The 13,532-nt window shown below is 40.1% G+C and overlaps 1 protein-coding gene across 1 annotated transcript in view; it reads left to right on the top strand.

The window, feature by feature from the left end:
• Window positions 1-13,532, top strand: part of LOC119652103 (voltage-dependent calcium channel subunit alpha-2/delta-3-like) — a 222,664-nt gene that overhangs the window by 22,735 nt on the left and 186,397 nt on the right. Inside the window, exon 2 of the mRNA XM_038056040.1 lies at window positions 5,834-6,329. Coding sequence (XP_037911968.1) covers window positions 6,220-6,329 — 110 coding nt within the window. The 5' untranslated portion in view covers window positions 5,834-6,219. The remainder of the gene's footprint in view (window positions 1-5,833; window positions 6,330-13,532) is intronic.

Genomic DNA, 13,532 nt, shown 5'->3' with positions numbered 1-13,532 from the left:
CTCTCAAGACCATTCGACATCAACAGCGGTCTACCACAAGGGGATGCCTTATCATGCGTCCTCTTTAACCTGGTCCTGGAGAAAATGATCGATGATGCTGAGGTAAATGCGAAGGGTACGATCCTCTTTAAGTCTACCCAATTACTGGCCTATGCTGACGATATCGACATCATGGGAAGAACGACCCGAGACATACAAACTGCTTTCATCCAGATCGAGCAAGTGGTACGAGATTTTGGGCTGTTCATCAATGAATGCAAGACAAAATATATGGTGCCAACGTCAGCACCGAAAACCAACCAACCAACAACACCAAATAGCACTGGTCAAACGGGAAGAATAAAGATAGGAGACTACAACTCACAATTGATAACAGCTACGACGATGAGATCCGCGCACAGTTATTGGCTGCCAACAGAGCCTATTTCAGCTTACAAAAACTGTTCCGCTCGAAACGTCTCACCATAGGGTCAAAGCTTTTACTGTGCAAGACAATGATCTTGCCTTCTTCTTGGGTTCTTAGCTAGAAAAATTGCGAACTCTTGGCCGCGTTCGAGGGAAGAATCCTCCGAAGAATTTTTGGCCCCCTACATGAGGATGGACGATTCCGTAGCCTACACAATGACGAAATCTATGAGCGATACCATGACTGTCTGACTGATTGTCTTATTACACTTATCTAATAGCACCAGTTGTTGATACCGCATATGTTCACATAGTTGCTAGTTAGCAGTTTTTACATTAAACTGGAACGGATGCACGTATAGACTTTGAATGGTATCCATGACCTGCCAATAGGTGAATAACCGACACACCACATTTCCTTCTACCTTTTAAAATGTGGGTACCGGTGAACACCATTTCCTGTCTATATGACACGAATGTGATACCGTAATCTGTTTTTGAAGGTTTGTCAACAATGATTTCAATGGGTGATGCAGTGCTATAGATCCGATTTTACCTCGAGGCGCCGTTATTGGTGCTCGCGATGATGTATTTAAAAGACTCGTCGACCGTCGAATTGGTTTTTATTTTGTTATTGTACTCTTCTCGATACGCTGTGTATCTGCGATGACCTGGACGAAATCATCGACGATAGTAGTGTTGATACTACGCTTTCATAATGACTCTCTTCCTTGGAGTTATTCGGCAGCCTTGCCCATCGTGTCCATTTTCTTCGACATTGGCGTCTGGCAGTAACCCATGACAATACTGCCAACATAAAAATTATGACTAAGCTAGTTGCTGAGATTGACATTACGTTCAGCTGCAGCAACTGCTGTCTTTGCCTAGCCAATACTTCGCGCTTAACCAGCCTATCCACCTCCTAGGGTTCTTTGCGCGACCTCGCCTTACTTTCTAATGCTTCACAATCCAGTTCTGATTGCTTTTCACTCACTTCATCAACCGAACGTCGTATTATCCTGGTGATTGATTTCAATAAACCCATTTATGAATTATTTTCAATTATTTTCTACTGTCCGTCAGAATAGTCGAATGTGATGCCACGAACTATAGCTGTCCTAACTCCTCGAAAAGCGCGTCAGTTGGCTATATTTGGTTTATCCGTAAAGGCCCCGATAAAACCACGCGTATCACACACGATACACCCAATACGGTCAAAAACAACATTGCCACAACAAAATTAAATATTTTTAATTGTAATAACCAACTTGAAATTATTTTTACTTTTGAGAACGAAATTAATCTAGTTAGTTTTTATAAGATTACTTAAATTATTTTTAATTTGAAAATAAAATTAATCGGATTATTTTTTGTTTTAACGGTCAAATTACTTAGCTTACTTTTGACTTAACAATCAGATTTATCTTAAAGGAAAGGTGGGAGGCCGCTTTTTGTGTGATAAGAAAGAGAAAGGGACGGGAACGAAAATATTAAAACCAAAATTACTGAATTTAAATCCAGGACACCTAATTTTGTCCAGCACCGCGAACAGCGACGCTCATCCAAGTCGTTCGTATTTCTGAAATGAAATTAAAATAATACATTGCCGTACTACGTGTAAACATTTTCACTCTATTCGTGTGGAGTATACGGAGTTTCCCACGGTAAGAATAGTGAATGCATTTGGACCACCTTAAATGGCCCCCGATAGATCGAATCTAAATGTCCGTTGAGCATTTCCCCACATCCCACAGGTATGTATGGTATAGTATGTTTTAGAAACCTCTTTGGCTCGTCCCCTCGCTATCTTAAACGACATTTAAAGCTTCATGCGCAACCACTGGTAGTATACCTCGTTATTATGTCTATGCTCAGATTTCCTTCTTAGTCGACCATGAATTTCTGACACGAAGCCAAAAAAAGTTTCCATTGACCAGAATTTCGAGCCTAAATGCGGACTATTGTTATGCAGTGACTCACAAGTCCGATCGAAAGATCACTTTTCGAACATATTTAAGCTTTTTTAGCCGTTATTGGATTAACAAAAATTAAAATACCGCAAACAGGTATAGGCTATTACCAATTGTATGGCAGACTTGAAATAGGTCGCGTTTATAAAAATAGCGAATTCTGGTAAAAACAAGTCGGGAAACTGGAAGCTGGACGCTTCAGGTACGAAAGGTTTTGTGTATTTCTTAATACATAGCACGTAATATATGCATATGTCCATTTTCGGGTGATATTGACATTAATAGTCTTCAATTTTCAAAGAAGCAATAACTTCGACGTATTATAAATTTGTTAGTAATAGTGCGATTTCCATCAAACTTGGCAAGATCATGCTCTATACTATAGCCTATATCATTGCAAAATTTCATGGTACTAGGATGAACTTAAGGGGGGTTTCCAACCAATTACAAAAAATTGTAGTAATATACTATTATTAACTTTATTTAAACAGATATCGGCATGGAAGGTATTTCGGAGCCCAGGCACCATATAGTGGCAGCCTCCTGATTTTTTTCAGATTTTTTGGTTTGGTAGTTTCTGAGAATGGCCTCCTTAAAGAAGTGATCACTTTCAACCCCCCGCGCTCCCCATCCATCCAAAGAATGTCAAAACTAAGATCGGCTTTGAAAAGTACTAATCGAGACCTTTAATTTGATACCCCACATGACTATATTTGATGAAAAAAAATTTTACACCCCCCTTTTGCATGTATGGGGACCCCCCCTTAAATTCGACGTAAAAGGATGTAATTCACTGTATGCGTGAGCGTTCATAGTTCCCACCTTTCTACCAAATTTGGTCTCAATCGCTAAAACCGTCTCCGAGAAAAATGCGTGTGACGGACAGACAGACAGACAGTAAACCGATTTTAATAAGGTTTTGTGTTTACACAAAACCTTAATAAAAACTGCATTTGATCAGTTGTGTGAATTACAAATTAATTAGTCAAAATTTTGGGGTATAAGTAAAGCTTTCTTTTTTTGGCTCAAAATTTTGTTTGCAAATTTTTTCAAGCATTTTTGGCTCAACAAGAATTGTTGTAGTTGCTACATTTTCATTTACGATGAAACCGATAAATTCGGATTTGATAATCATCAACGGGGCCACAGCCGGTATCCGGTCTAAGCCTGCCTTAATAAGGAATTTCAGACATTCCGACATTTGCACCGAGGTCAATCAATTCGATATTCCTAAAAGCTGTATGGCGTCCTAGCATACGCCATCGTCCCATCTCAGACAGGGTGGCCTTGTCTTTCTACCATAGATATTGCCCTTATAGACTTTCCGAGCAGGATCACCTTCATCTATACGGATTAAGTGACCCGCCCACCGCAACCAATTGACCCGGATTTTATCCACAACCTGACGGTAATGGTATCGCTCATAGATTTCGTCGTTATGTAGGCTACGGAATCGTCCATCTTCATGTAGGGGGCCAAAAATTCTTCGGAGGATTCTTCTCTCGAATGCGGCCAAGAGGCTCGTCGTGATCGGTTTCGTCTGAATATGGGCTCCCGCTGTTAAAATCCTGAAGTATGATTTTGATATCATACCTGGATCAGGTTTCTGGGGTTCGTTCTACTGCCTCGTAGAAGGTTCCCTTCTCCGACTCTGCAGTCTCCTCTGTAGGGACGTGAACGTGAATGAGGCTTATATTTCCAAATTTGCCTCGCAAGCGCAGAGTGCATAGCCGTTTGCTTATGTTTTCAAAGGCTATAACTGCAGGTTTAATTTTTTGGCTGACTAAGAAACCTACTCCGAGCAGATGATTTATTGGACGGCCACTGTAATATATAGTGTGGTGGCTCTTATCTAGGTAACCGATCCCTACCCAGCGCATCTCCTGCATTTATTTATAATTTATTTATTTATTTAATGAGGACAATACACAGAAAACAAATTCCTTATTACATATTGTCCTCAGAGGGAGGAGCAAGTGAATAACTTATTTTACGCTTAAAGCTAAAGAGGGAAATAGAGTCAAAGGACCCAAGTTGTAGGGCATTGCAGGATCGGCAAAGCCAAATTGTGTAAAACAAAACCTTATTAAAATCGGTTTACTGTCTCTCTGTCTGCCTGTCTGTCCCACGCATTTTTCTCGGAGACTGTAGCAGCGATTGACACCAAAATTGGTGGAAAGGTGGGAACTGTGAACGCATGCAGTGAGTTACATCCTTTCACGTGAAATTTAAGGGAGGGTCTCCATATATGCAAAAAGGGGGTGTAAATTTTTTTCACCAAATATGGTCATGTGGGGTGTGAAATGAAAGGTTTCGATTAGTACTTTTCAAGGTTGGTCTTAGTTTTGATATTTGTTGGAAAGGGGGGGGGGGAGTTCGGGAGGTCGAAAGTGATAATTTATTTAACGGGGCCATTTTCAAAAACTACCCAGCCGAAAAATCTGAAAAAAATCAAAAGTCTGCCACTATATGTTGGCTAGGCTCCGAAAAACCTTCCATACCGATATCCCTTTAAATAGAGTTAATAATAGTGTTTACTCTAATTTTCAGTACCTAATACGATACAAAATGCAGCAATGTAGGCTGTAATATAGAGCTTGATCCTACCAAGTTTGGTTGAAATCGCACTATCATGAACAAAGTTATAATATGTCAAAATTGTTACTTCTTTGGAAATTCAAGATTTTAAATGTCAATATCACCCGAAAGTGAATATTCTCACATACTATATGCGTATATTCCTTGTTACGTACTAATGGGAAAATTCGCACTCAAATATCTTTATAAAAGAACTACACAAAACCTTTCATACCTTGAAAATTTTGATATTTTGATCTGTATAAACATGCCCTAAGTACACTATCGAATGCTTGAATAAAAAAAAAACAAATATACTAGATTACAGGCTCGCACTTCAGGGTGGTCAACAATAAAGGGGATGTCACGTGACCCCATTTCTTTGATGAAGGCCGAAGAATAGAATAGAATGTCTTGGAGATGGCGGATAGGGCAACGTCTTGAAGATGGTAAGGATATCCTGGATGAACGGCGTGAGAGCAGAAAGATATTATGCCTTCCACCAACACTTAGCGCCCACTTACAAGGAGAGGAAGGCCAAAACTCAACTTCATGGCAACTTGCCCTACCACTTGTCTCCAGATTTTTCTTCCCGATTGCCCGATGTCCTCATTTTGGTCAACATGGTATGATTGCCAAGGTATTTTAACCCCGTGATTAATTCAAAACGGAAGTCAGGTGTCTGAAGTTGTCCTGCTTATACACGATATCACTTTCTTTGCAGAATTGATCAGATCTGATTCTAACCGCAACTCATTTACCAATATGTAATCTGTAACCGCCAAATTATTATATAAAATCTCCCTTTGCATATGTTTAATAGCAGGATTCAGGTATTTTTCACACTGTAATTTAATTTTCAATTTTTTATTCATTTTCAGGTGAAAGCGTTGGATCATCATGTGCTTGCTGATTTACGTTCGAGGAGTTGAATTTGTCTTGGGTTTACTGAAGGCTATCTACCACGCACTGTAATTGGCAGTTTATAGTGGATAATTCCATCAATATTCAATGTCGGGATAAATGTACTCGTATATGCTGATTCTATATGCATATTCGCGAACCGTCAAATTTTCCTTGTTTTTCCCAAGTTTATTCCTTGATTAGTGCATTGAAATATGTGTTTTATGAGAAAATGAATAAGTGCGCGGTGTATGTTCAGCTGTCACGCAATGCTTGAAGAATTGTATGAACTCAACGTGAATCTTCCTTGAATTAACTACGGAATTCAAATTGAATTGGAAGTGTGCAGTGGAAAATTCTCAATATGCATAACCGTGTGGCCGTAATTCTTACGCTTTTCATAGTGATTTTTTTATTCAACCAGGAGACTTTCATCGTGTCTGCAGACCAGGATGAGGATATTCCACATAATGAGTATGATAATTCATTTCTAATTGTTACTAATTTAATTATTCCTCTCCTCTCTAATATTGAAGTAATACATACATATACCATGTTATCACCTTCAAAAATTTTTAAAGAATCTACAGAGTGAACTATAGCAGATAAGATTCGTTCGTTCAACTGGTAACTATAATTCTGAACATAGTGCAAATGTAGGGTTCGACGATTTTTTAAGGTTGCACATGCAGTGAGTGATATGCTCCTACGTTGAGATTTAGGGGGGGGGGGGGTCTGCATACCACCAAATATACTCATGTGGGGTATCCAATGAAAAGTCTCGATTAGTACTTTTCGAAGCCGGTCTTAGTTTTGAGATTTGTTAAAAGGGGTGGGGAGTGGGAGGGGTGGAAATTGATGATTTCTTTAACGGACCCAATCTCAGAAACTACCCAGCCGAAAAATCTCTATATGGTGATAACTGTTCAAATTAAGTTAATAATAGTATATTACCATATTTTTGGGAAAATTGAGTAAACCCTCCCCCCCCCCCCAAGTTTATCTCAGAGTTATAAAAGTTAGCAGTTTTGAGTAGTTTTGAGAAAAACGCGATTAACATATTTGTTCCTAGAAAAAAATATACTTATATATTTATTAGCTTATGGAATAAAATAAACACTTTACACATGGTTTCCATTTTATTATTTACAGTTAGTAATTTATGGGCAAAAATGAAATGTTGCGCATATGCTGATAACACTGACATTACCCGTGTGCTGGTGATCTGGTGCTAAACAACTAGTTTAGTATGGTTTGCTTTACTTTAATGACATCAAATATTCGGAATAAATCGGTGCAAATTTTTGGAATAACAGAACAAGTCCGCATACCGGAAGTTGGCCGCTTCGGGTAGAAAGGTTTTGTGTTAATCTTATATGAGAAACTTTCTATCATTCGTACTAGAGGTCTGCATGAATGCATTCAAACTTTGAATGAATTCATTGATTCATGAATTCGTCTCAACATTCGAATACACACTAGCAGAATGAGTGAATGCCGGTTCGTTTCATTGCATGAATTCACTCGAGACATGGAGTGAAATTTGAATATTTTGGAACCGTGCATTCACACATAATTCATTCGCTTCATTCATTGAATTCGTTTTTGGGAGTAAATGCACAGTGCCGCATCGTTTAGTATTTGCGAAATTTTGTTATTTTATATTTTATAAATAAAAATATTAAACAGAAATGGAAGTATTAATGTTTTATAATATATAAATTATGAACAGTCAACAATGATTGTTCAGTAGTCATGAATATGTTTATACAGGAATGTAAGTTGTGCATGCTTTCTGAAAACAGTTTGTGATCCAAACGGCAAACTATGCTTTTCAGTAGTTCTTGTGTTGTCCATTAACATGCGAATAACCTATTGTTATGTGTGTATACGTCTTGGGGGTATTTAGTTGGGGATTCAAGCGAGCCTGTCCGGATAGCTGAGTGGTTAGAGCACAGGACTATCATACGGAAGGTCGCGGTTCAAATCTCACTGGTGACAGTGGGATTTGTATGTATTGTGTTTTGACGTCGGATACCAGTCGACTCAGCTGTGAATGAGTACCTGAGTCAAATCAGGGTAATAATCTCGGGCGAGCGCAATGCTGACCACATTGCCTCCTACAGTCAACTGTAGTGTGCCGTTACGGTCTTGAATGAAGTGCTCTAACACACTTTAAGGCCCTGATCCAATATGGATTGTTGTGCCAACGATTATTATTATTCAAACGAGCAATTCTCATTTGAAACAATGTTTGTGTGCAGCAGCATGGAAATATTTCATCATCATCATCATCAACCGCGCAACAACCGGTATCTGGTCTAGGCGTGCCTTAATAAGGAACTCCAGACATCTCGGTTTTGCGCTGAGGTCCACCAATTCGATATCCCTAAAAGCTGTCTGGCGTCCTGACCTACGCCATCGTTCCATTTCAGACAGGGTCTACCTCGTCTTCTTTTTCTACCATAGATATTGCCCTTATAGACTTTCCGGCCTGGATCATCCTCATCCATACGGATTAAGTGACCCGTCCACCGTAACCTATTGAGCCGGATTTTATCCACAACCTGACGATAGATATAGATTTCGTCGTTATGTATTCTACGAAATCGTCCATCCTCATGTAAGGGCCGAAAATTCTTCGGAAGATTCTTCAATCGAATGCGGTCAAGAGTTCGCAATTTTTCTTGCTAAGAACCCAAGTCTGCGAGGAATACATGAGGACTGGCAAGATCATTGTCTCAGTAAGAGCTTTGACCCTATGGTGAGACGCTTCGAGCGGAACAGTTTTTGTAAGCTGAAATAGGCTCTTTTGGCAGCCAACAAGCGTGCGTGGATTTCATCGTTGTAGCTGTTATCGATTGTGATTTTTAACCCTAGATAGGAGAAATTACAGAACAGTCTCAAAGTTGTAGTCTCTTATCTTTATTCTTTCCGTTTGACCAGTGCGGTTTGATGTTGTTGGTTGGTTGGTTTTCGGTGCTGACGTTGCCACCATATATTTTTTCTTGCATTCATTGATGTGTAGCCCAAGATCTCGCGCCAATCGCCGCCTACTCGATCTGGATGAAGGCAGTTTATACGTCTCGGGTTGGTTTTCCCATGATGTCAATGTCGTCAGCATAGGCCAGTAGTTGGGTGGACTTAAAGAGGATCGTACCCCTCGCATTTACCTCAGCATCACGGATCATTTTCTCCAGGGCCAGGTTAAAGAGGACGCATGATAAGGCATCTCCTTGTGGTAGACCGCCGTTGATGTCGAATGGTCTTGAGAGTGATCCTGCTGCTTTTATCTGGCCTCGTACATTGTTCAGGGTCAGTCTACTCAGTCTTATAAATTTCGTTGGGAGTCCGAATCATCTCATGGCCGTGTACAGTTTTACCCTGGCTATGCTATCATAATAATAATAATAATAATCGTTGGCGCAACAATCCATATTGGATCAGGGCCTTAAAGTGTGTTAGACCACTTCATTCAAGACCGCAACGATACACTAGGAGGCAATGTGGTCAGCATTGCGCTCACTCGAGATTATTACCCTGATTTGACTCAGGTACTCATTCACAGCTGAGTCGACTGGTATCCGACATCAAGTCACGATACAAATCCCATATCATAGGCGGCCTTAAAGTCGATGAAAAAATGGTGCAACTGATACCCATATTGCAACAGTTTTCCCATCGCTTGCCGCAGAGAGAAAATCTGATCTGTTGCTAATTTGCCTGGAGTGCAGCCTCTTTGGCATGGGCCAATGATGTTCTGGGCGTATGGGGCTATCCGGCTTAGCAAGATAGCGGAGAATATCTTATAGATGGTACTGAGTAACGTGATACCTCTATTATTGCTGCACTGCGTGATGTCTCCCTTTTTATGTATGAGATAGATAATGCCTCTTTACCAGTCGTCAGACATTGATTCGCTGTCCCACACCTTGAGCACAAGTTGATGAACCACTTGGTATAATTGGTCGCCTTCATATTTAACCAATTCGGCTGTAATTCCATCGGTTCCTGGTGACTTATGATTTTTAAGCCGATGAATTGCACGGACTGTTTCTTCTATACTTGGTGGTAGCAGTATTTGCCCGTCGTCTTCAGTTGGCAGGACCTCCAACTCGTTGATGTTCTGGTTGTTCAGTAGTTCATCGAAGTACTCAACTCATCCCTCCATTGCCCATTCTATCGGAAATCAGATTTCCCTCTTTGTCTCGGCAGGATGAGCATCGGGGTGTGTAAAGCTTCATCTTGCTGAGTTGTTGGTGAAACTTCCGCGTCTGGTGCGATTGCTCCCTGTACTTTTCGAGTTCACAGACCTGTTGGTTCTCACAGGCTTCCTTTTTCTGTGTGAAGGGATGTTTTATAATTTCATCAAATTTGTTTCGGCGCATGCAATTTTTAATTAAGTTCGTTCGGTGTCTCGGACTCATTCGGTCAGTATAGCCGTCGACGTGACGCACTGTTATATCCTGATAGGAGTAGCTAGGAACACCTTCATTTCACAGTTTTCATGTGAAAAAGCATGGTCCCCTATTTGAGAGTAAATTTACAGCCACTTCATTCAGAAAAAGTTCGAAAATTGCATGTGACGAACGAGGAATATTCACAGCGGTAGGCAGAAATTTGCAGTTTGAGCACAGTTTGTGTGAAACAAAACCTTATTAAAATCGATTCATTGTCTGTCTGTCTGTCTTCCACACGGATTTTTCTCCAAAACGGCCCACCCATCCAAAGGTGGGATAGAAATTTTTTTTTAAGGGTATATATTGTGTAGGATATCAAATGAGTACTTTCCGAAACTCGTATTATTTTTGACATAAATTGCAAAATACGCGAGTAAAGAACTAAAATGTGCACACTTACAGTGAGACAGGGCTCATTTTCGGAAATTACCCAACCCAAAAATCTGAAAAAAATCAGGATGATAGGAAATCTAGGCCTCAAAATATGTCCCCGTTCCGATATCTGCCCAAGTAAACTTGCTAGTAATATATTACCAGCTTTTTTAATTTACCTGGAAAACTCCCATCATCGGAATTTACTGCGCCTTAAGCCATGCAAATAAGATGCTGACGTCATAATTAACGAGAATAATTGATACTCGCCTGAAATATTAAAGTCCCATTTATGAAGAATCTACTTTTCTTCAGGTTTTGTGTAAAACACTTAAATGAAATGTAAGCCTCAAAGTATGTCTCATTCCGATATCTGCTCAAGTAAAGTTACTAATAGTATATTACCAACTTTTAGAAATTAAGCGAAAACCCCCCTTGAGTTCGTCCTAGGAATACCAAATTTTGCAACAGCATAGGGGACAATACCTTTTATATACATGCCAAATTTCATAGAAATTATTAACGCCGAAGTTATAGTAGTTCAAACTTAGCAATTTCGCACGAATTTACTGCTTCTAAAGCCATGTAAATAAGATGCTGACGTCATAATTACCGAGAATAATTGACATTCGAGTGAAATATTAAAATTATATTCATGAAGAATCTACTTCTCATACGCACTTTTCACAAATTTGGTGACAAAGTAGGAATTGTGAATTCCCACACATGTATTAAGCTATATCTTTCAATGTTGAGTTTATGGGGGCTTTCCATACATAAAAAAGAGAAGTGTACATTTTTTTTTCACCGAATATGGTCATGTTGGTTATTGAATGAAACGTCTCGATTAGTACTTTTCGACGCCAGCTTTGTCATTTGCTGCAAAAGTAGTGGTGAGTGGGGTCGAAAATGATGATTTTTTAACGGACCCATTTTCAGAAACAACCAAACCGAAAGATCTGAAAAAATCATGAAGCTACCTCTATATGGTGTCCAGGCCTCAAAATACTCTCAATATCGATATCTACTCAAATTAGGTTCATACAAGTTTTTTTCTGTTTTTGGGGAAATTTCCCAGAAACTCTCTTAAGTTATCCTAGAGTTACAAAAATTTGTAATAATATAGATTATAGTAAGAAGCATCAAAAGATATCATCCTCATCCTCAATTTTGATCAAAATCGTACTATTACTAATAAAGTTACGGTAGCTGGAAGTTGTACCTTCAAACGCCAAATACTCAATATCAATATCACATTAAAGTGAGTAGTTTGACATGCTGCTGCTGCTGCAATCGCATAGTTCTGCACTCAAATGTATATATCATACATTTGAAGCAGACAAAAGCTTTCACATCTGAAGCGTCTAATTTCCGAATTCCTGACATGTTTGTGTCTGTTGTAGGTTAACTTCTTCACATTTGCGAATAATATTGAACTTCTAGTGTGAAGCTTGTGAAGTTGGCTACAATAGTCAACCTCACCTCACCTCGTTGACAATCAACGCAGTGTTTTCCAGATCAATTTTTTGTGGAAATGGCTCTTTGAAAGACAGTGCACAGTTGATTATTTAACTATGTACACACCGAATTGTCATGTACTCATCGTTCCTCACATAGGGAAACACAACACCTTTCATACCTGCAGGGTCTAGCTTAGGGTTTCCGGACTTGTTTCTAAATTAGAACACCAATGTCTATTTTTCCTTACTTTTTCCTGATTAGTTTTCTTCTTAGATTTGTTTGTTGTATCGGCAGCTGATGTTATTTGCCTTCCTGGTAGATTGTGAATCTGAATATTTTCTTTTGATCCAGGATCCTCTTCGGTTATTCCTTTGTTATAAGGAGGAGTTATTAGCACTTTCAGTGACATAAGAAAAATCACTATTCTCAGAGGCTTAGAAGTTTTTCGAATTCCGCTAAATTTTCAGCAAGAGTCAATTGTTTGTAATAGAATGTATCCATTCTTTTCTAATTGCAAGATGTAATGATATAAAATTTTACATGTAAACCTCTTCCACCAGGTTCGAGGGCTCGATGTCCGCCTCTAAGATGCTATTCAACCTCCTTTTCTGCTGCAAAAATCTGGGACAATGGAACATAACATGCTCCGGGTCCTCGGGTGTAGCACCGCATTCAGGACAGTTGGGAGACTCGTCCAACTCGAAGCGATGCAAGTACTTCCTATAGCCTCCGTGTCCCGTAAGGAACTGTGTCAGTTGGTAATTCAATTCTCCGTGCTTTCGGTTGACCCATTTCTCGATACACGGGATCAATGTATGGGTCCACCGGCCCCTGTCGGAGTTATCCCATCGTTGTTGCCACTTGCCACACAACTCTCTCCTGATGGCTTTTCGGAAATCCGCATTCACCTCGGCTGGATTTGCCTTCCGTTTTTTGTTGAGCCAGTGTGCCTCGCCCGCTAGAAGATCTATAGGGATCATTCCTGCGATGACACACACTACCTCCGTCGACGCCGTCTTAAATGCGCTGCACACCCTTAGCGCAATTGGCCGGTATGCCGAACTTATCTTCCTCCGGTTGACAGCGTGGTTCAATGCTCCCGCCCAGACAGAGGCCGCGTATAGCAAGATCGACCTCACCACTCCCGCGATGAGTAACCTGCGACTATCCTTCGGCCTTCCCACGTTAGGCATCATCCTTGCAAGGGATGAGCTGGCATTTGCTGCCTTCTATCGCGCATAATCCAAGTGTCCCTTGAAACTCAGCTTGGCATCGATCATCACCCCCAGGTATTTGACAACCGATTTTGAGACGACCTCACGATTACCAACCTGGATGGTAACCGTGTTGTTCTTCCTACGGTTGCCTCCGCCTTTTCGTCCGC

The sequence above is a fragment of the Hermetia illucens genome, chromosome 3 (assembly GCF_905115235.1).
Source record: "Hermetia illucens chromosome 3, iHerIll2.2.curated.20191125, whole genome shotgun sequence".
NCBI lineage: Eukaryota > Metazoa > Arthropoda > Insecta > Diptera > Stratiomyidae > Hermetia > Hermetia illucens.
This window is presented reverse-complemented; position numbering and strand designations above follow the sequence as displayed.